General features: G+C 52.0%; 1 protein-coding gene across 7 annotated transcripts in view; it reads right to left on the bottom strand.

Moving 5' to 3' along the window:
• FMNL2 (formin like 2) overlaps positions 1-23,089 on the bottom strand; it is a 111,687-nt gene that overhangs the window by 87,422 nt on the left and 1,176 nt on the right. For 4 of the 7 annotated variants that reach the window (XM_021399992.1, XM_021399989.1, XM_021399990.1 and 1 more), the window contains exon 1: positions 22,913-23,029. The exons of 1 other annotated variant lie outside the window; for it this stretch is intronic. In XM_021399992.1, the coding sequence (XP_021255667.1) occupies positions 22,913-23,029 (117 nt within the window). Of the gene's footprint in view, positions 1-22,912; positions 23,084-23,089 lie in introns of those variants that run through there. 2 more of the 7 variants (XM_021399986.1, XM_021399987.1) reach the window with 1 other exon arrangement.

Below are 23,089 nucleotides of genomic sequence, written 5' to 3'. Positions count from 1 at the left end.
ATAGAACCATAGAATGGTTGGGTTGGAAGGGACCTTAAAGATCATAGAACCATAGAATGGTTGGGTTGGAAGGGACCTTAAAGATCATAGAACCACAGAATGGTTGGGTTGGAAGGGACCTTACAGCCCCGAGCTCCACCCCTGTTGTAGGGTGGTTGCCCCCCACCAGCTCAGGCTGCCCAGGGCCCCGTCCACGGCCTTGGGCACCTCCAGGGATGCAGCACCCACACTGCTCAGTGCAGTGCAGTCTGTACGTAGCCGGGCCGAGCTGTGTGCTGCACTGACCTCAGGATCAGAGGCACAGGGCCAGGGCTGAGCGGCAGCTCCCTGCCCGAGGCTCATTGTCCCTCCAGTCCCCACAGCACCAGGTGCACGGGGAGCAATGCCACCCGTCCTGGCAGGAGGGCTGGAATGGGGGGAAAAAGCAGCGGCTTTCAGGGGAAGAATGTGTTTCAGCAAGTCCAGCGCTGAAGCTGTAATTTCACAGAAGGAAGAAGCTCCTGTGAAACGCCTTTCCGTGAACAGAGGCAGGTATTTACAATGATCCCAGCACAAAAATGCAAAAAGTATATGTTCAGACATGTGATCTGCCTTGGAAGCAGGGATGTGTCTGCGGTGCGCTTCTGGAGAAGTGAGTCACAGGAGATGTTCCTCCTCTGGTATCAGCATATATTTATTTACTTTTAATACAATCTCCTTAATTTTTAGTTAGGATCCTATTTCATCAGCAAGCCTAGCAGTAAACGGCTCAGAACCCCAGACGTTTCAGCACAAAGCATTTTAATCACCCTCTTCCTTTATTTCAAGGTTACTGACTTGCCGGGGTTTTTATTTCATTTCCAAGCGCAGCAAACTGACTTCATTAAACTCAATGAGCCTTCAACAGGGAGCTTTTGTATTGGCATCTATAAATCACCCCTGTAACAGAGAGGAGAGGGGAAGGAGCCAGAGCAGGAGCCAGAGCCCGCCCGGTGTGAGCTCCAGGGCCCTGCCCGGGGGCTGCCCCACCAGCTGGTCCACCCAGCGGGCACCCAGCCTGCCCCAGGCGCCCGCACCGCCCTACCCTGGCCTCACCCTCATCTCCCAGCCTCCACAAAGACTGCTGCCGCTTCATCTTCCCATCAAAGGGCAAAAGCAGAGAGGTGCAGATCCCATCCCGCTCTTCTCCAGGAACACTACAACTCGAACGCACGGTGTTATTAAAAAATAAATCAAAGTTTGAACGGCTCTTCTTTGGTTTTGGACGGCCGGTGCTCAGCACAGCTACGCAGCGTGCAGCAGGAGCTGCCATCACACCAAGCAGAGAGCTGCTCCTTCAGGGCTTCCCTGCACGCTTCAGAGCGCCCACCAGCAGAGCCAGGCCCCGCTTTCAGTCTGCACACACACAGGGTGCCAGCAGGTTAAGAGCCTGCACATCTGCCAGCACAACTCCGGCACCAAGAGCAGGGCCCATCGCTGCCCGGCCCATATGCAGCACCCACGGGGCAGCAGGGCAGCGCTTGCAGCTCGCTCTGCTTCGTAAATAAGACATCAAAGACGCAGGAAAGCATCCAAGCAGAAAGGTGCTATTCCTGATTTGCTCACATGTACAAACCCAGCCGCAGCCAGGGAGCAGAAGCCAGCCCGTGCTCCTGCAGCCACCCAGCGGGCACGGCACGAGCAGCCCAGCGCCCACAGCCCGCCTCGCCCCGCACACCTACAGAAACAAGCACCCGTCCGCTTCAGCTTTCTCCCAGCTGTAACAATGCCGAATTAAGAACGTGGAAAGAGCAGAGTGAGAAACTGTTAATGCTGGGAGACTGCAGAACTTAAACATCTATCACCGTTCGTACGCTTGGCTTCAAGACCTCCCACTTCACATGCATTTGCGTAGCGTGCAACAATAACGGGGCAGGAACACTAACCAGATCTGTGTGGGATAGGAATAAATTTGGGTCTGAAATGAGGGGCATCTGTTCTTTGTAATGACAGACACCGGAGATCTCTCCCCGTGAGCCAAAAGGAAAGCAATAAATGCACACAACCACGGAGAGCCGCGCTGCTCCGCGCCCAGCTCCTCCTGACGTCAATGAAGTTGTCTATAAGTTAACTGAAAACAGAATCTGACCACGAATATATACAGAACCCAACGTGAATTAAATGTAAATGGAGCCCTTCCAAGGAGGCTGCGTTCTGCTAAAAAGGAAAACACGGGAAATACGAAGGATGAAACTGATTCCTCGGGAGATGCCACCAGAGGGACAGAATTTCCATCCTTCCTGAAAATAAATCACAAGCTGCGTATGCACAAATGTCACTGTTATGCAGTGATCAGGAAATAGAAACCTTTGATACATATCCCTGAGCTTATTCTTATAGTTCTACAGTTATAAGACACAGCGTGATGTCATGAAGGAAGAAAAGGTCTCTCATTATGCCACAATCTGTTGTTTCCTAACGAACGGGTGAGCACATTGCTAAAGCCTGGGATAAGAGAGACTAACCTCAAATCTCTGCTAAGACATAGCAGGAAAACAAAGGAAAAGCCACAAAAATCGGTGTGTGTGGATCACGTGCACAGCGTTAAATGCTGCGTTATTATGTGTCATAAACAAAATGCAATAAAATTGGTCCAAGTATCACTGACGTCACCGCAGAAATGTTCCCAGACCAAAGATCACCAAGACCAGGCTCACACGTGTATAACACAAGTGGCAAACACCTCACCTTCACTCTGACCTCCAGAACGTCATCAAACAGTAAACATACCAGCAGCCTAAAGTGACATTGCTGAATTACTTTAGGACTTGACTCATTTGGGATAAGGGTCTCTATCACCTGCAGAACACAAACTGAGCTACTACCCCGGAAACCGGGAAATAACTCACGCCTTTGCAATGCCGAGGAGCCTTGCTTACGCCCTGCCATTGCGACACAACCCTTCCTTCCCTGAACCAGGTCCTCCAGGCCTCTGCCTACAGAGATGACGGGTGATTACAAAGCTGGCCCCAAGGTAAGGCCAGGTGGCTGCTCAAGCTGCCAGGCCCCAGCAGAGCCACTGGGAAGGCAGCTCGGCCACTGCCCCTGCGAGGAACAGGACAGTGAAGAGCCAGCAGCAGCACGCAGCTGCGGCACAGAGCTGGCCACAGGGACGTGCTCTGCTCTGGGCTCAGGGATGCTGCTTCGCACCGTGCTCCCCTGTTTCCCTCAATTGAACAAGGATTCTGTAAAACAAATGCAACATACAGATGTCTCTTCTAATCCAGGGTCAGAAAAGCTCTGGGCAGGGTTTTGTTCGCTTGTCAGATCTCTATATCCTCTCTCTGCTGCGTTTTAGGAGCAAAAGCAAAACCAGCTATTAGTGCCTGTGCATCTAATGACCCGCAGTCTTTCTGCTACTCAGTTTGTTTTTCTGTTCTTTCCTTTCCTCTCCTATCTGCAACAAGCAGGAAAGAAAAGGAAAAGCTGCTAGAAAAAAAAAAATAGATCACTATGCTACGACTGTTCGAGTTGTGTGCTGCTTTCCAAGCTACATCCCGTAAGGCAAGCGCTCCCAGCAAAACTCAGCCACAAAGCTTCTTCGGTACAGCATCCAACAGCAAAGGGAAAAAAAATCACATTATTATTAAACACATCTTGAGTTCCTGAGGCCATAAGATTGCAGGCATCCACAGACCTAACACTGCTGCTGGACGGGATGGTTTCTGAGACACGCTCAAGCAGGGTGCTTGCAGAAGGTGCAGTAACCTGGGGCTGCCCGCCCACAGCGCGGGCTCAGGGGGCTGCCACGAGCACAGATCAGCAAGGGAAAACCTTCCCAGCTTGCTCACTGCTCTTTGTTAAGCAATAACAGCACGGAGATTTCCCACTGCACTCGGGGAAAGCTGATCAGCTGCACTAATAGCGAGCACATGCACCGCCTGCAAACAACAATGCGGTAGGCATGGTAAAAGCCCCGGTCTCGGGAGAGTCAAATGAAGATTTGGGACAGAAAAGGAGTTTAAATGGGGGGGAGAAGGAGAGAAAAGAACCTTGGCATTTCACAAAAAGAAATGGAGCCAGAGAGACATGCAGTCTGAGGCCGAGCAAAAGGCCATTGTCTTCCCGCGCTGTTTGTTAACTTGCTGTCATGTGTGTCCTTTGGGTCTTTTCTTGTCCAGATAGACTCATTTATTAAGTCCATCCAAAACCACTTCTGCAGAGCAAGCAGAAGTGAGGACAGGTCCGGGTAGGCGGCTCACAGCCCGGTTTGTCTCACTTGACAAGGCAGCCCAGAGCCAGGCAGGGCCGCACGGCACCCGGAGCAGGGCTCACCGGGGAACACAGAGAGGGCTCAGTGAACAGATGGCCAGCTGAGAAACAAGGCCTCATTAGGCTGAAGTGCGTGTCTCAAAGTGTAAAGGCATGGCAAAATGAGCACCGGGCTACAGGGACTCTTGGAGCTAGGGTCCCCTTGCGGTAACTATCACTAATTTGCTGCCTACCACAAAGAGATGTCTCTCCAGACTGCACCCTACTTCACTAAAATTACTTTGATTATTCCCTCTTTGTGCAGAAAATCTGAGCAGCAATTACATTAATTTACTTCAGGAGAACGTCCCATTTTCCTGATTAACATTTCCCATGCCCAACAATAAGCACCTTTCAGGGAATCCTCTTTCGCAGCGCTCCACTCCATCAGCCCCATCCCTGGGCAACCTCTACAAATGGGCCAAAATAGATAACTTTTACACAGCTGAAAATGTGGGGAGCGCTTGAAATAACACCTTCTCTTTTCACTGCATCCACGTTCAATCATCAATTTGCCTTGAGCTGCCCTTAACCATTTGTTTCCCATCTTCCCTAACAACTGTTCTCCTGTGGCGTACAGCTGAGCCCCGCCAACGACTGCCAAAACCCACGAGCAGAGATTTATTACAGCGTGGAGTTGATAAGGACGGGATTGTTTTGCACGGATAAGCCTAGGCTTGGCCGTGCTGCAGAGAAAGTTTAAAAAATGGAAAAGTTAAAATGAATTTCATGTGCTTCAACATTTTAACCTACTTTCGAAACATTTGCTAGGAGCGTTTTCAGAAGAACACCCATTCGATTGCATGAACTCTACAGTCTTTGTGCACTCTAACCTGTTCCCGTGCTCTGGTGCAGGTAAACCCAACCAGCACAGGAGTCTGGTCCTGATGCACACAGCCCACTGCCACCAGCAGGACCTCCGTTCACCACACTGCTGCTATCTGCCAAGCTGCAGCCTCCACCATGCTATAATAAAAGTCAATCAACTCTTAATTACGTATGCTTATACTTACGCATGTATTCCTCCATCCCTGAAGCACCCTACCTCAAAGGCCAGGTGTTGTTAGAAGCAAGCACCGGGCTGAGAGAGCCAAGGAACACCCCGGCTTTTCCAATCCACGTCCAAAATTAATGACCAGAAAGATGATTATTGATGCTTTTGAGTTCTCACTGTGTCATTAATGCTGCTGCCTTCAAAGAAATGCACGGAGATTCATCACAAACCTGGCAGGGATGAGCACTGCTGGGTGTGCTGCACGGCTTGCCTAAACTTTTACTTGTTCCTTTAAGTTCCGATCTTTTAGAAATCATGGGAAGAGAAACTCCTGCTCAGAAAACACAGAGAAAACACAAAGCTCTGTTGATCTGCTCATGATTCAATCACATCCTGGCGCTGGACGAGTAAACTGCATATTGCCTCACAATTGTATCGCTCTCAAAGACAGCTGTTTGGTGCTACAGTATTCATCACCAAGCATCCGTGGCACTAGCTCAACAACGCAGCCTCCAGAGCAATAAAAAGACCATTTTTATTTTCCATAGTCCAGGAGTTAACCCCAGCTGAGAAGGAAAGACAAGCAGCATGATTCATTCCAAACATCTGGGAGCCAGAGGCACGCTTCTTTACGTTGCGCCGTGTTTAGGTTGGTTCCCAACCAGGTCTCTTGGCAGAAGGGGAGCGATCGCCAGCCCCAGCTCCCGCCAGCAGGGAGGCTGCAGCTCAGAACACTCTGTCTCGCTGCATCACCCCCTGCTCACTGCAAGCACACTGCCAGCCCCACTGCAGCCCACCAGTGCCTCCGTGCAGCGAGCTCGGCCCTGAAGCCACACACTAACTACTGTGAACAGAGAAGTGGTGCTGTGCGCTCTGCAGTGCCAGCCCTGCTGTGCGCTGCTAACCCACCATGGCCGCAGCTGCACAACTCAGCAGGGGAACTGTGGCAACTGCTGGAAAACGACCCTCGTTGGGTGCACGCTATGCAAGGAGCCTGCACAGCGTTTGCACAGAGAAGATCAGACGGTGCCAGCCCCATGGGGGGGCTGCAGGAGAGGGCTGGAGGGAAGGGGAGGGCAGGCGGTCAGTTGGGAATGGAAAGGGAATTCCCAAGTTAAAGGGAGTTTTCAGACATCACACCGCTACCTGAGATCAAAGAGACCAAGTGTTGGTAAATTAAATCCCTCACGCCCTCAGTTGAAGGTCAGAGCAAAGCTCCCCGTCTGTAATACAGGGGCTAGATGGGGCACACGCACTGAAGTTACCGCATCACCAGGGAGCAGCTGACAGAGCCAGAGCTGGCAGCCAAGCACTCACGGTGCAGGAGCCTTACTCACCTTAAATGGTTACAAACAACCCAGTCTGCATCCTCCTGGCAGAGGAGAGATGAGGCAGGGATGGACTTCCCCTCAAGGGAAGAAGAGGAAGAAAGAGACCCTTTCACAGTCACTGAAGGAATGGAAAGAAAGAGGGGGCATCCAAGACAAATACAGCTGAGCAATTCAACAAAAGGAACAGACAATAGCAAATCCCTTCCTTGTCTTCTCAAAGGTGAAAACAAGCCGATAAAGCTGTTGCTGCAAGTGAGGAACACGATGGGTATTTAATAATTCATAGGAGTTCAGTGTATTCACAAGGTATTTACTGCTTGGAAGTAATTGATTTTCTTTTAACAGACTGTTAGTGTATCCTGAGAAGCAGCTTAGGTGGAAGAGAGAGCTATCCCAGTGCTGCATGCTCACAGTGCTGATGATCACCACCACTGCATAGTTTCATGTAGAAACGTGCCGCAGAACCTAACAGCTTTGCTCCATCCCCCCCCACCCAAGAGAGACCCAGCCTTCCCCTCCAAGCACAGCAGTGCTGCCCAGCATCCCCACGGCCCCAGGCTGAGAGGCAGACTCGGTTCCCTGGAGAAAGCTGCAGCCAAGGCAGGCCAGAGCGGCACCCGGCTCCTGGCAGCCTCTCTCCAGCTGGGCACATGTGCCAGTGGGTTCCAGCTCCCTGGCACACTCAGAGCACGGTGACACGGCTTGGCTGATGGCTCGCTTGTCCTCAGCCTGGAAAGCCCCAGCCCAAAATCCCGCTGGGTTTCATCCTGCTCACTCAGTTTCCTCAGCAAACAGATCACAGGACTCTCCCCAAAGCACCAACACTTCCGAGGGACACGTCCCATTGAATATCTACCATTTTTCCTAGGGATCTGTCCTTCACGAAAACAAATAACAGGCCGGAACTTTGGTGGATTTCTCGCCCTTATATTCTAAGTTAAAACAAACACAACACGCTCACTGGAGAGCTGGAAGTCAGCATTCACATCACACATTTTCAGAGAGAAAACCTCCTGAGCCGCGCTGAGAAGCGATGCTGCTGGGGCAGCACCCACTGTGGTCAGCCACCACCACCAAGGCACCCCGGGCTGCTCAGCCTGCACGGGACAGAGCTTCCTTTCTCATTAGGACTTCTCCCCAAAGCGATTATTAAACGTGACCTCAGGGAATGGGAGACTGCCTGCTTTTGGTCCTTATTTCAATAGCTGCTAATCCATTATCTGCCAATTAGCAGACATCGTTCCGTTCCAAGTGTTGTTTCTATTCCACTCAACCCTTCTAACTCATTTTCAGGATAGCAAGAAGAAAGGGAATATGCGAACAAAGCTCTGTGTTTTTTCTATTATTCAATTCATCTCATGCATAAATACCGGTAACAGTTTATTAAATCTCATTTGAGGTTTCACTGGCTTCTCGACACATAAATTAATAAAAATTACTTGACACTTAGAAGAGCAGCTTTTCAGGATTCTACATAAGAAATGTGGTCCATAGGGTTTGTACTCACGACACCTCCAGCCAAGTCAGTGGCAGCCAAGCCCAGGCTTGGTCCCAGCAGGCACTCAGCGCGGCTGCGAGCGGCACTGCAGCAGGTGGACTCCACCACGTTGGCTGGAAACTCTGCGCTGCTCTAACTAACATTCCTGCCCAAAGAAACGCGTTAACCAGAAATCTCTCCGTGTACTAAAAGCCCGCGGGCTGGGGATGGTGGACTTAGAGGTCTTCTCCAAATTTAATGATTCTGTGATTGGGGCTGGGGCTGAGAGCAGAGGGGCCATCCAGCCTGGCAGCTGCATCCGCAGCCCCCAGTGTGCAGGGGCAGCAGACCACTGCCCCGAATCCACCGCTGCAAACCCTCTTCCACCAGTCACCAAATCGCCACAGCCTCTACGCAGCTCCTGCTCTCACCATCCAGGGCACTTCCACACCTGGCTTTCACGATGACGAAGGAAAGATGGGGCTGAAAACCTACGTGCTTTTACCCAGCCATTCTCCCTTCTAACACACGAGCAGCACGAGATACCGCCGCGTGCTGGGAGAAGCATCAAACTGAAAAGATGTTCAGAGCTTTGTGTAAAACCACTGCTACTCTCCATGTCAGCTTTAAAGCAGAAGGCTGAGTCAGTACCTGCTTCTGCCTGGTTCTCAGTGCCATTACTTACATAGAAAGAAAAAGAGAGAAGCTGCGTTGTGGGCTTGCTCTTTGCATTATCATAATATCAGTCTCCAGAAAGGAAGCGTGGGGCTGCCACGCTCAGGCAGAGCGGGCTGAAAGCTCACTGGGTAAAGGGAGTTTCTCATCACTGGGAGATGCAATCTGGAGCTACTGCAACTCTGAGACATCGTTGAAAGAGATATTGCACATTAAAATGGAAGCACTATATTCTCCTGTAGTCTGAAGGCTTGAACACGTAACAGAAAGATAGAAGTAAAGAGTGTAATTGTAAAATGCCATCCAGAGATATCTACTCTGGAAGCATTATTAGTATGGTTATGTCTTCTCCTAGAATCAACGATCTCCTCATTTCACAGTTGTTCATATAGAACACGCTGTGTTTGGAAATCAATACATGCTGTAAGGAGATAATATCATAACCAGCAAGGAGTTGGTTAGGCTTCCAAATTTTCAACTAGATTGCAATCTTCAGCGATTTCAAAGTCATCATCGCTAGGCCAACAGCACTAATTAACATTCTGTCCGTCCTGTTGGGGTGTGCGGGGCCATCTGCCCACCCAGCAGCTTGTCATCTGTGACAAAGAGGGATGGGTGCAAGTTCAGCTGTTTGAACTTCATTTTTTTAATATATAATTTATGTAGAAAATACAGAGCTTTGGTGTATTTTGAAGCATTGACCGTGTGCATTTCTAGGATGAATCCTCTCCAATTTACGAATACAGCGTGTTGTCCATTAAAACTAACAAAACACAGACCAAGTTCTGCCCTCAACTGCCTCAGCAGAGTTCTTTGAGAGAACTGGGGGTATCAATTTCATCTTACGTCCCCAAACAAGTGAACGAAAACCATTTGCCCACTCCCTAATCCTAAGCATTAGCACACCACGATAGAAGCTCGAGCTGCTGACCCTGGAGGAGGAGCAGAGGTCACCTCTGGGCTCCATCAGCTCCTCCTAAGTTTGCCAGATGAGGAAAACAGATCAGGTTTGCACCTACAGACACATCACCACCAACTGCCCTCGCCAACCTAGGCACAAAGATTTCTCAGAAGTTTGGGGCTTGCCCCAAGCACGACCAGACAACACAACTCTAAACCAGCTCTAAGCCCAATTCCGTCCCCCCCGATGCTTTTGTATCGCTCTCGGAGTGGGAGAGCCTTTAATGTCACTGCAACCAGGCCCCGTGAACGTAATGAAAAGCATCTTTCAGAAACATCAGCGGCATTCCAATTCAAGGCAATAACTGCCAGATGTTATAAGCAAGCCACACATTTCATACAACAAAAACCACCAGAGCAGGGGAACAACATTCGTTTCAGCTGATCTCCTTGTTTACACATGGAGCGCTGGCGCACACAGCCTCCAAGCAAATAAAATAAAAAAACAAAGAAGCCCTCCTTGGTGTGTCAAGGCACCTGTACAACATTGATGTTCTGGTGAGTACTGAGTGGCATCGCAGCAACACAGCCGCGTTGCAAAGGAGAAAATGACAGCAGCAAGGAGCCCGGGCAGGGCGAGCAGCAAGCACGGGGACAGCCCCAGGCCCACAGTGCACTGGGAGGTGTCTGCAGGGCCCTGGCAGCACGGCATGCCTGGCTCAGTGTGCTGAGGAGCTAACACAGCAGCGAGGACGCCGCTCGCTGAGCTGAGGCATTGCCACCATCCAGCTTTGCCCATCAGAACGATGCTGCACCAAGCGCTGTCAAACTGCAACCTACTGCTTGGCAGCGCAGCACGCGGGCCCTGCCCCCAGCTTCCCACCAGCTCCATCCATCAGACAGAAACACCACAGTTCAGCCTCCCACTAACACAAAAACTCCAAGCAGCGCTCGCTCCCAACATGTTGATGTTTCTCCAGCCACATTCCCTCCCACAAAGTCAGAAATGCCTGCAAGATAACCGGGGGCAGATGGCGCGGGCAGCTCCTGAGCCCGGCCAGCAGTGCCCGGGCCACGGCAGAGCCTTCCTTGCCTGCGGTGCAGCCAGGTGCCCTTCGCTTCTCTAACCAGCACACGAGGTGTGCCAGCCTGCAGCCTGGCTCCTCCCCGCCATACGAGACCACAGCGCTGCACGGATCCACAAACAATGCTCAGCACCTCAAAGCCCAGCCTGTGTTTAAGGCAGCACTCACAGAAGTACTAAAATGCACTCAGAGGTTCCACCCAGGCGGTAAGTAGCGCTTGCAGCTGCTGAATAATGCTAGCTCCTGAGGGCCGATGGCTGGCAGAAAGCACTGCTTGGTGCCCACAAGATGCCACGTGGCCCAGCTTCTGGAGGAGAAGCAGACACAAAGGTCACAAGGTCTGCACTGGAAGTCCCCGCGCTGCACTGGCAGCTGCACGGCCGCGCAGAAAGCCAGCTGTACCCCGGGCTGTGTCACCAGCAGCACGGCCAGCAGGGCAGGGAGATGCTCCTGCCCCTCTGCTCCGTGCTGGTGAGGCTTCACCTGGAGCACTGCGTCCAGGTGTGGGGTCCTCAGTACAGGAGGGATGTGGACCTGTTGGATTGTATCCAGAGGAGGACCGCTACGATGATCCAATGGAAGGAACACCTCCCTGCAAGCAGGCTGAGAGCTGGGGCTGTGCAGTCTGGAGACAAGAAGGCTGCAGGGAGACCCGAGAGCAGCCCTTCAGTATCTAAAGGGCTGTAAAAGAAATGGGGAGACTCTTTAGCGGGGTCTGCTGTGACAGGACAAGGAGAAATGGTTTCAAACTAAAAGAGGGGAGATTTAGACTGGATTTAAGGAAAAAAGTTCTTTACAATAAGGATTGCGAGGCTCAAGAACAGGCTGCCCAGAGAAGTGGTGATGCCCCATCCCTGGAGACACTCAAGGTCAGGCTGGACCGGGCTCTGAGCACCTGATGGAGCTGCAGGTGTCCCTACACCAGATGGCCTTAAAAGGTCCCTTCCAACTCAAACCACTCTATGGCTCTATGGTATTAAGAGCCATGGTGCCTGCACAGAACCAAACTGTGCTGCCAGCTGCACAGGGACCTGCACAGACACATCCAAAGATGGAGCCTGGCCAGGGAAAGCCATCAGCCTCCAGAGCTACTCTGTGCTGAGCGCTGCCCAAAGCCCTCAGTGCTGCAGCTACGTGATGCTGAGCAGCACCCAGGTCCCACCCCCTCTTCTGCAAGGAAAGGCAACGTGTCAAACCCAAAATTGTTACCAAGGGACTGAAAAAACTGAAAGCAGCTCCTGGCACCTAGGGTAAGCAGCAGCGCCTTGCAGCCAAATGTAGGGATTGCTGAGAGCTGGACAGCTTCTGCAGGCGTGCCCACGCCGCACAAGCTCACACTGCACACTCAGCAGGACGAGCACAGCCACGCTCAAGGCCTCCATCAGTGTTTTGGCTACGCTGCTTTACAGCTCAGCAGAAGACTCCCTGTTTTGCACTAGTATCTGCGTGAGAAGGGCTCTTGCTGCAGTAAACAGCGAGCGCTTCCGTACGGCTCAGCACAGCCTTGAGAGGGCTCCTTGAGAGAGGCCAGCACACAGCCCTGGGGAGGGGAGTTTTCCCAGCACGTAATTCTGAAACTGACCGCTTCTGAAAACAAAGTAAATCCACACCGGGACTTTTTGTGGTGCTCAGAGCAGGAGCACCCAACAGCAACCTGGTGTAGCGCTTCACCGATCGCTGCCCAAGCGCATCAGGGTAGTTTTCACTTTGCACACTAAACAGGAGATGATTTGTCTTTAACGGAGATTTCCCATCAGAAATAAACATTAGCAAACAAACAGTGCTGTGAGTTTTACTGAAAGCCCTTCTCCTTTGCAGATGTACAACTCCTTGCCTCTCCGAGCCTGCCACGAGGGGAACTTCGCGCTCAGCCCACATGTGCCTCCCTGAGGTGTGCAGGTAGCAGAGATCCTCACCTGAACTGAAAACACAGCTGCCATCTGTGACCTCCACATCCCTGGGGTGCAGGAGCAGCATCAGCACGTGAGAGCCACAATCTGCTCCTCCTGCCCCACTCTGCAGCAGCAGCAAGTCCACCCGCATCGCACCCACCGAGCCAGGATCACGCTGCTGCTGCACAGGTGAGGACCCAGCTCACGGCAAGCCTTGCACAGCTTCATTTCTGGGTGTATTTCTGCTGCTCCTGCAGCGAGGTACCACCACTGCCAGGCCACACAGCAGACCTCACGTGGAAGGGAAGGCCAGCAGGCACGTATCTCCGTATGCAACTTCATGTATGCTGATCTTTCATTTTAATTAACACAAAGTTAACACCTCTGCATACTGAATTTCTCCCTTTCTCCAGCCGTTCGATCCAAGCCAGCTGAATCTCATCCTGAATGCAACCAGCGCAGGAAACATGCACGTGGGGAAGAAACCCTGAACACTTACCCTGGGCATTAGTTTGTCACCTAAAAGGGTATTTTCAAATTACAAAGAAAAGCATTTTCCCCTAGTGCTTCGTGTACATCATTCATCTGCCCTGATGCCTCTGCATTAAAGAAGAAATTGGTCATTCTTCCCTCAATGGAAAACACAGAACTAATTCCCAAGCCAAGCCAATTCCTCAGACCCTCGCAACCTCCCTTCATCACCCTTTCTCCAAGGGGACTCAGCACAGCTCTGGTGCTGCCTTTGCTTCCCAAAGAGAAGCCACGGCACCAGACAGCTCTGTCCAGGTCAACGGAGCCTCTCCCATCTTCATTTGGACTCACGGGTCCAAGAAACACAACCGATGCCTGAGGTCACCAGAAAAACATGGTTCAGCACACATGTATACACACAGAGGGACAAAAAAATAACATTTCACCTCCGGAATACAACGGAAAACAAAGAACAGGAACAGAAGGTGAAAAGCAAACAAGACCAGAGGAGATGACAAAATGAGATTTTTAAATACATCAAAGAGAAAAGATGCCTTAAAACGCCAGAAAATAAACTAAAATGCTGCTCTTCAACTCCTGTGTAACGGAGCGAGACAAATGAAAGACTTGAAAGGAAAGCTCATCTGGATCTGCAAAGGTGACTTCAAAGAGCCAAATGCCAGCTGCCAAGCCCCACATCACCACGCTAGCTGCAGGCACAGCAGGCTTCCCAATGTGTCAAACACATGTCCCGGGGGGGCCGCCAGCATGGCCGTTTTCCTGCCCCGGTGGTTACAGCAAGTGCTGAGAAGTTGGGAGACAGCAATTCCCAGTCACTCTTCTGCTGCTTCATTTTTTGGGGGTGCTCACAGCAATTCAAGGGTCCTTTTTCAGAAGATAGCAGTGATAACTCACTCCTTGCCTTCCTGCTGCAGCACACCAAGGCTTGCAAGAGATCCACAGGTGAAAAACGCTGTCAAGTGCAAAAGCTCTTGTTTTATTTACCAAAAAAAGAATATTGCACATTTACCACACTTAGATATTCATTTTGTCATCAAGAGGAGAACAGGCAATTGCTTTTGGAGCTCTGAAATGGAGCAGAACGGTGATTTCGCAGACACACTGCCACTTCACTAGGCACTGGGAGAGGAGCACGAGGAGATGTGACAGCTCCTGCGCTATTTCAAGGAGCCGAATTTTCAGAGAGCAGGATTAGCAACAATTCTCGAGAGTTATCTGCATCATGAAAGGATTCGTGTTAGCACCAAACTCCTCCCTGCTCAATCCACGATCTATCTCTGTAATTATCACAAAGCAACATTGACTTATTTAGTTTACCTTGGGCGCTGTTACCATGACCACCAAGCAACACCTTATGCAAGTGCAATGAATGACCTGTGAGGTGCCTCCAACCCAACCATTCCATGGTTCTATGATCTTCATGGTCCCTTCCAACCCAACCATTCCATGGTTCTATGATCTTCTGGTCCCTTCCAACCCAACCATTCCATGGTTCTATGATCTTTGTGGTCCCTTCCAACCCAACCATTCCATGGTTCTATGATCTTTGTGGTCCCTTCCAACCCAATAATTCCATGGTTCTATGATCTCTGTGGTCCCTTCCAACCCAACCATTCCATGGTTCTATGACCTCTGCAGTCCCTTCCAAGCCAGCTATTCTACAGTTCTATGATCTTTAAGGTCTCCTCCAACCCAGCTATTCTATGATAAATCCCCAAGGCAATGCCATTTGTAGGGGTGGCATGCCAGCCAGCCCCACAGCCCTCAGAAGTATGACAGTGTGGGCATCACCTGTTCAGGGCCTCCCTCTCCCAAGAAGGCTGATGCTGCTCCAGGTGGATTCCAGCCCCCAGCACGTTCTATTCCAGGGCCAAGCATCACACCAGCCCATGGATATGGGAACCCCTTTGTACCATTGGCACCCACAGCATTAGGCTTATTATTATTTTAGATGATCTTTAAGGTCCCTTCCAACCTAAGCCAATCTATGATTCCATGTCTGAGGGAAGGAACACACAACAGCCATCTAACACATCTGTAGCCTGGTCTCACGTGCCACATCAAAGCTCCTGCTCAGTCATGCTTTAAGTTAAACATTTGTGATAGTTAATTTATTTGATCTCCTGTACTTGCGAGGCTCCCAGAGCTGGGCAGAGCCCTCTGAAGCACACCCAAACACAGCGAGTTATCGGGAAGGTTTGTTGGAGAACTGCCACACGCTGGTTCCACTGAATTACCTCCATCGTTTCTCAGACCCTTGGTACTGGGCAGCTCTGCCTCCCACGAGAGCAGCCCACAGAGCATCAGATGGGTGAGCAACCAGAAAGTCTGCAGCAAACATTTTACTTCTTCATTTCAATTACTGGCTTCTGAAAGACTCCAGAAACTCTGCCAGTTTGTACAACCCTCTATTCTTTGCTTTTGGCCTCAACTGTGCAGTCATTCTGGAGGCAAACAAGTAACAGATGTACAATCTATATTCTCCCCAAGTCCTTTTATAGTAAAACAACTTCTGGCCAGATAATGTGTATTTAAAAAAAAAAGAAGAAGAAAACAACAACACTAATTCCTGTATTTTAAGATATCTCCCACAACACCCAAATACACCCTAAAAAAGACTGAGGCTTCTCCACTGCCTCCCAGAGCCCTCTGCAACCTCTGTCTGGGAGCAGTTTCTGGCCTGAGGCTCCTTCTCACGTGGCAGCTTTCTCTGGGCACAGAGCAGGTCGTGCTGACACTCATCAGCTCTGCCACAGTCCAGGAGCAGAGGCTAGAGCATCCCCCTATATTCACTTCCAAGAAAAGCAAGAAGGCACTGCAGAAGTGAAACCAGCACCCATTTCTCCCCAGCTCACAGGAGCACTAAGGGCACCTCTCACTACCCTACCTGACAGCAGGACAAGCTGCACTCCTGGCACGTTTTGCACCTCTCTCCTCCCTGCACGCTTCCAGACAGAAGTGCAGGGTGCCGACAGCGCACTGAGGTGCAGAACAGCACGGTGTCATACATTCCATTCCATGATGGAATCACTGAGGTTGGAAAAGACCACTACCATCATCAAGTCCAGCCACCAACTCGCTGTCCCCACACCACTAAGCCACGTCCCTGCAGGACTGCATGCTGCTGGTGCTACCGGATGAATCCTATCCTACCCCAGCCTGCCCTGCTCACGCAGAGGTGTCCCCCTGTCCCCTGTTCCCAGCGCGGCCGGGCACGCTCCCAGCTCACGTCCCAGCACACAGAGTCACTCTCAAGAGCTGCGAGGCACAGCCCTGGAGGTCCACGCCTCGCACAGCGCTCATCTGAAGACCATTCATTTCCAACACAATAGTCATATTGTGCTGCTTCGTGAATATCCTCCCCAAATATATGTTTAAAGATGCACAGTTACAGAAGACAAGCACTTGTTTTGTTACAAGGGATCCCATGGTAGATTGAAAACCAACATGTCGCTAATTTCTGCAGTATGTTAGTTACGACATAGCGTGGGCAAGTTCACAGAATGAAGTTATACATTATCCAAGTCTTTATGCAATGAAACACTTGAGAAAGGCAAAAAGACTATTTTAGGAATAGATAGTGTCTGGGACAAATTAATGCTTGCATTTCCAAACACATCCACACATTATGCTGCGCATCTAGAGTTATTAATACTAGAAAGAGAATGATCAAGGTCAGAACAAGCAGTGCAAGGGAAACCACAGAACCTTTAAGGCTGGAGAAACCCTCTCAGATCCCCGCGTCCAACCCCAGCCCAGAACACCCCACCATGCCCACTGCCCACGTCCCTCAGTGCCACATCCCCACGGCTCCGGGACACCCCCAGGGACAGTGACCCCTCCCCAATCCCCAGGCAGCCTGGGCCAGTGCTCGACCACTCTTTTGGAGAAGAAATTGTTCCTCATACCCACCCTGAGCCTCCCACGACACAACTTAAGGGCACTACATCTCGCCCCAGTTAGTGCAGGTCAGCACACCTCGCAGCCCCATGCAGCAGCCCGAGGCTGGGGCAGAACATCTGTCGGGGGCATGGCAATACGACCAGGAGCCCAGCCCTTCGGCTGCACCTGATGCAATCACAGGAAGCCCAAGAGCCAAAACCCTCCTCATTTCCTCAGGCTGACCCATCAGAACGGAAATTGGCAGGGTATGATATGTGGAAACCAGCATTTTCCATGCAATACCAGCTGAAATTGGCTTTACCTGGCTAGCAGGCTGAGGCCTTCAGCTCCGGAGACGCAGGAGCTCTGGAGTGCTCCAGGCTTGCGCCAGACTTTTTCCTAACACAATTATAAATCAAACTAAGTGAGTTGGTGTCACTGATTTCCCATACCAAATTCCCAGACGGACTCTTCCAAACAAACAAAAAAGAAAACAAACAATAATTCAACTCAGTTTGTCTGAAATGCGGCTCCACATTACTGGCTGCAGAAGCCTTCCACCAGCTAGAGCCGCCGCTCTGCAATCTCTGCTGGGAAGCGTGTCTGAAAGTCCTCCCTCAGAAAAGAGAACGTGCACTTCTGCCTCTCAGCCAGCTCCGAGGCTTCCCCATGCAGCTACCAGAGAAAACCCCTTTGTCAGGGCGCTGCATTTTTCTCAGTAGTGACAAATGCTCCATCTCCATGTGCTGGTCCCACCAAGATGCCCACTCAGAGGCCATGAGCACTTATGGAGGCAAGGCAGAACGCTGCAGCAGCCCTGCCTGGCGGCATCACACAGCTCCTGGGAGCGCAGCCCGAAGGGAAGCAGCAAACGCAAACGCTGCTCTTGCTATTTTCTTCCTGGTTTCCCGCATCAGAAAGCATTCTGATCCTGATCATAATGAGCTTCATTCAAACGCGTGAGACAGCCCAGATGCTTAAAAATAAACCGGTGCTGGAGAGTGTTGCTGAATTAGCATGTTTTGCATAATTGATTTCATTGTGCTGTGGAGAGCTCTTCAGTCGGCGCTTCGTGCAAGGTCAGGGTGCAGCTCCCGCACGTGCTCCAGGCAGAGCCGGGCTCCAGCACCCTGCAGAACCCAGCCCAGGGAGGCGGTTCCACTGGAAGGCCGCTCTTTAGGAAGAGCAGAACACAGGCCTTACCACTTGTTAGATGGTTTTTTAGGAGCAGCCCTTCAGCAACCTGATTTAAAAGCAGCTCAAAGAGAAGCCAAGCTGAGGACACCGCTCCGCCCCGTGGGACATGGCCAGCCCTGCTCCCAGGCTGCTGCTCCAGAGCACGGCCAGGGCAGAGACAGAAAGCAAAACTGGAAACTCACGGGGATTTTCCCATTTCTGAAAACGAAAGGTAGAACAGATTCATTTTCACTTTTCTGTTACAGAGTTGGAAGGAGCAATGCTGAGAAATGAGCAGAAATCCTGACAGCTCCTGATTAAGAATGTATTTGGGAGAAACGTTAAGAACCGGCACCAGATTTCGTATTCGGTAACGCTCCAAAAACCAAACAAGCGATCAGAAAGTGAATGTCAAAGCTCAGTTTCACTGTAACAGGGGAAAACCAGCCATCACTCCCCTGCAGTCAGACCCGCCGGCTGACAACACCTCCACCCACCCCTTCTGAGCAGCCCGGGAAGAACACCACTACGCGGAGCAGGTGCAAGCCCCGAGCAAGTGGGAGCGGGAGGGAGCGGGGGAAGCACCTGCACCGTCCCTTCCCTAGCAGCAAGGAGCACAGGCACCCAAACCAAAGCGTCATCTGAAAGGAAATATGGCACTGTGATGGCATTACAAAGATCGGGAAACCTCTCCCCCACCGTCAGCTAACTGCACAGAGCCGGGGGAGGTTTCCGTGCCCAGCACTCCAGGCACCCTGCAGGACACATCCCCCCCCCCAACACAACATTGCCCCACAGCTCCTGGCGCACCATGGTCACAGGGAAGTGACACACGCGGTCTGACAGAATGAGTTCATACCTCTGTCACAGCAGCCTGACAAATTAAGACGATTATTTTTACGTGGAAGTACAGTACACTGAAAAATATATGCATATGCATCAGTTTATCCATTCCCGAAGTCTTCCAGGTTTCCAGGCACTGAAGTCTTAGCAATGCCACTCTCCTGCTCATAGCTAAGTACCCACTGACTACCCTTGTATTTCAGCCACTCAAACAAATCTAGATGTGCAGTTTTGTAAAAATATTCTACTGCAATATCTGGGCAGAAAGACTGACAAATGCCATTTACTCACACGCCAGCCTGACAGACGTTTTACCATGAAGCAACAGCTCACCCTGTGAATTTAACCCATTAGAAAAATCTGGTTTTAAGCTACATGATGTATTAGCTTGCTTCTTCTGAAAAAGTGTGTCACTGCTCAAATCATTCAAATGAGACCTTGAGGAAAGAGCCCAGAGGCAGAAATCAGCCAAGGAGGCCTGAGCAAGAAAACACGACGGGTCCTTCCAAAACCTAAATTTCAGGAATCTGCTTTTCCCAAATGCTGCTCTAAGGCTGATCTAGCAACTCAGCCTCCAGAGTATTGCTTTCCAAACCCCAGAAACCCAGCACAAACTTTGCCTGATGCAGGAGTAGGTGACTGACATCCCTCCCCACAGCCCCGCAATGCTGAGGAACCACGGCACGGAACCCAGTGCCCCACTGATGCCACTGAGGTGACAGGAACCGAGCAGCACCTCACAGATACCTCCTGCAACAACGTCACGCTCCTTAATGGTTTGCAGATGCTAAACTGTCTATATAATAAAACAATGCATAATATAGCTGATGGAGGATTAGGGAAAAGAATGGAGAACAGCTGGGAAACGTTACGGACTTTTCACACCGAGCTTTCGAATTCTTTAGCAATAGACACTACAAAACTCTCGCCTGGTTTGGAAAACGACGCTCAGAGCCACCTCCCTGCAGAGGGAACCTGCCAGCACCAAGAAGCTCCCAGCGGCAGAGCAGGCGCCCTGCCCTGCAGGTAGGAGCATCCCCCTCAGCTGGGCACAGGTCAGGAGCAGGAGAGCAGAACCCCCCGGGCCACACAGCCCTGCAGACACATCCCTCCATCCTGCGGCACAGGGCACAGAAACCTCCTTTGTAGAACGGAGCACCGCTTGGTGGGGGTAAGAGGATATTTCCTGTTAACCTCACCGCAGATATGTAATCCAGCAGTCAAATTATGTCAATCACAGCTCATTAGGCAACAATTCACCCTGCCAACTCTGTCCTGGCTGCTTCCTCCGAACCATGTGTCATTTGCAAACATGCAAACCCGTTACGGGCTCGGAGGAGACCACCCTGCAGTGGGAGCTGCTCGCTCCTGCACCCCAAGCTCTCCCCTCGCTGGATCAGGTACCGGTGCCATAAAGTCTACGCGCACACGCTGCACAATGGCTTCCTATTCAATACATCGGGGCCGGTTACTACAATTACTGATTTATGCACACTTGCCCACGTGTCCATAGCAAAAAGCCAGAAAAATCCAACACAGATGAAGAGGAAGGGTGCCAAGAATGGACACCGGGAGGCGGTGCTGGCGCTGCCGGATCATCCTGTGCCCGTCGCCGGGACCTGGGAACGTAGCAGAGGAAGGCTGGAACCACACTGCCACCATACTGGACCTTACTCTCTTGCACAAGCTTGAAACCAAGGGGTTGTCTCACGTGTCCTAACAAAAGGGAAGAATTCCCATCAGTTGGGTGGGATGGAAAAAATGACACTTAGCTCACAGAGAGAAACCTGGATCTCTGTCAGATTGTCCTTCATATTTTTAAGTTCGTATCATATGCATTGTATTCTTGAAACACAGGGGGAGATGACTCCTGGTCCTCAAGCACAGAAGAGTAAAACCTCATTGCCCCAGGGAATCCAGGGAAGCACATTTACTTCACCAGGCAACACATTCCCAGGGAAAATCCTCGTGTCGCTTACTGCAGGGACAGGAAGCACGAGGCAGCCGGAGCTGGCACAGACATCCTTAACCTGCGTGCTGCACACGTGCTCAGCCCATCCTCAGCAATGCCAGCAGCACTGTTACAGGCGAAGGAACAGATCAGCACCATTAGATTTGAGAGCTTCACTGAAAAAGCAGCAACCTGAAACTCCTGCATCGCCTCCTGCAGCATGTGCACCTCTGATCTCAAAGCGTGAGGCCAACAAGGAGGCAACAAGGTGACCGTGTGTGCTGGAGGTGGACAAACTGCACCAGAGACTTTCCTCCAAAGGATGGCTGTTAGCAGCTTAGCAAACACCAGCTCACGCACACGTGCACCGTGTCCAGGCACCACGCTCCTGGGCTGCAGAGATCACAGAGAGACTGCAAGTCAGGGCAGCATGCTCCACGTGGAACAAGTAAGATAATGGCCAAAGTCACAGCACTTACGGTACAAACGTGGCCATTCCGCACTCCCTTTGTGGTGCGTGCGTGGTTCTGAGGGTATGGTTCATCACGCCAATTTTGCAGAAGGAAAGAATGAAACTTCCCAGCGCTTCGGTAAGGCAGCACGGGAAGAACCTTTCCCGCATGGCCCCACTGTTTATACACAAACGGAGCACGCAGCTGCAACATCACTAAGCTGCACGTCTGTCAACGTCAGAAACGGTCTTGGGAGCACCATTAGCAGGAAGAAAATCACTGCTGTCAGCAAAGCCCTTTGGGATCTCAGCAGTGTGCGAGGCATGGCTGTGCCAGGCTGACTTCCCAAAGCAGTGCCAAGAGGTGAGATTTAGTCCTGCGAACTCCAGCCTCCCTGCCTCCACACTCGGCTCTCGCTACAGAACATACTCATTTATGGTTTGCCCCCAACTGCCATTCCTTTCTCATTAATCTCTGCTTTCCTATGGCCTGCCCAGTGCCGGGGTTTAACCAGCAGCACAGCCCTCCGAGCTGCAGAGAAAACCAACTAATCACAGCCTCGGAGTCTGCTCTTCCATAAACCTTCCCCAAATGACGTCTCCTCATTTAACCAAGCCAGACACTCAGTCCCAACTCAAAACCACTGCTCTTCTCTGCGCGCACGGCCCAAGCCAGCTCCTTTTGGTACGCAGGATGACCCGAGCCTCCAACCCACCCAACGCATCCCAGCAGCGCAACCACCGCCGCTCTCCCCGACAAAGCAGGATGAGATCAGGCTTTTTCCAGCACACTAATAATCATAACATCTCGCTCGCCATTTGGCTCACCAGTGGGGGTTCCCGGCTGAATAGGCTTATTCTTTTCTTAGACACGATAATCTAATTGGGTCTAACCAGCAATAATCCCGAACGCGCCCGCGCGGTCCCCACCGGAGCGCTCTGCAGAGCGGGGATGCCGGCGGGGACGCGGCGGGGGCTGCAGCCCGGGGAGCCGGGCTCCTCGCAGCCCCGCTTCTGCGCTTCACGTCGGAAGGAAGAGTTACACCGAGGAGTTAGGCGTTGCTGCAACCCAGCGGCACTATCTATCGAGCGCCCGAACGCACCGCGACTTCTGCTCCCGGGCGCAGCGCTGCCCTTCCCCGGGAGCGGCCGGAGGAGCGCCGTTCCGGCCGCCCGGCCCTTTGTGCTCGCCAGGTGAAGGGAAAGAGGCGGCGAGAGCCAAAGTCCCCGAGCCGCCCGCAGGTGCCCGCCCCCCGGCAGCGCTCCCCGGGAGCGGCGCGGCTCCGGGCACCGCCAGACAAAGCCCCGCGGCCGCTGCCCGCTCCGCCCCGCCGGCCCGAGCCCACCTGCGGCCGCGGCGCGTCTCGGGGCGGCCCCGCCCGCAACTTTTCCCGTTTCCAGCCGTTTCCACGCCGCCCCCCGCCCCGCAGCCCCTCGCGCCGCCGCGGAGGCCGCCGGCCCGCCCGCCCCGCAGACAATGGGGCCGGTACTCACCAGGACCACGGCGAAGCGCTCCTCCAGCTCCCCGGGCTCGGGCATGGGCAGCTTGAGGGGCACGCTGTGCGCCCTGAACTCCGTCTGCTGCGAGTCCACGCTCCCCGCGTTCCCCATGGCGGCGGCGGCCCCTCCGCGCTGCTGCGCGCCCCGCGCTCGCCCTCTAGCACGCCGCGC

Source organism: Numida meleagris, chromosome 5, assembly GCF_002078875.1.
Source record: "Numida meleagris isolate 19003 breed g44 Domestic line chromosome 5, NumMel1.0, whole genome shotgun sequence".
Taxonomy (NCBI): domain Eukaryota; kingdom Metazoa; phylum Chordata; class Aves; order Galliformes; family Numididae; genus Numida; species Numida meleagris.
The sequence above is the reverse complement of the archived record's forward strand: the minus strand, read 5'-3'. Positions and strand labels throughout refer to the sequence as shown.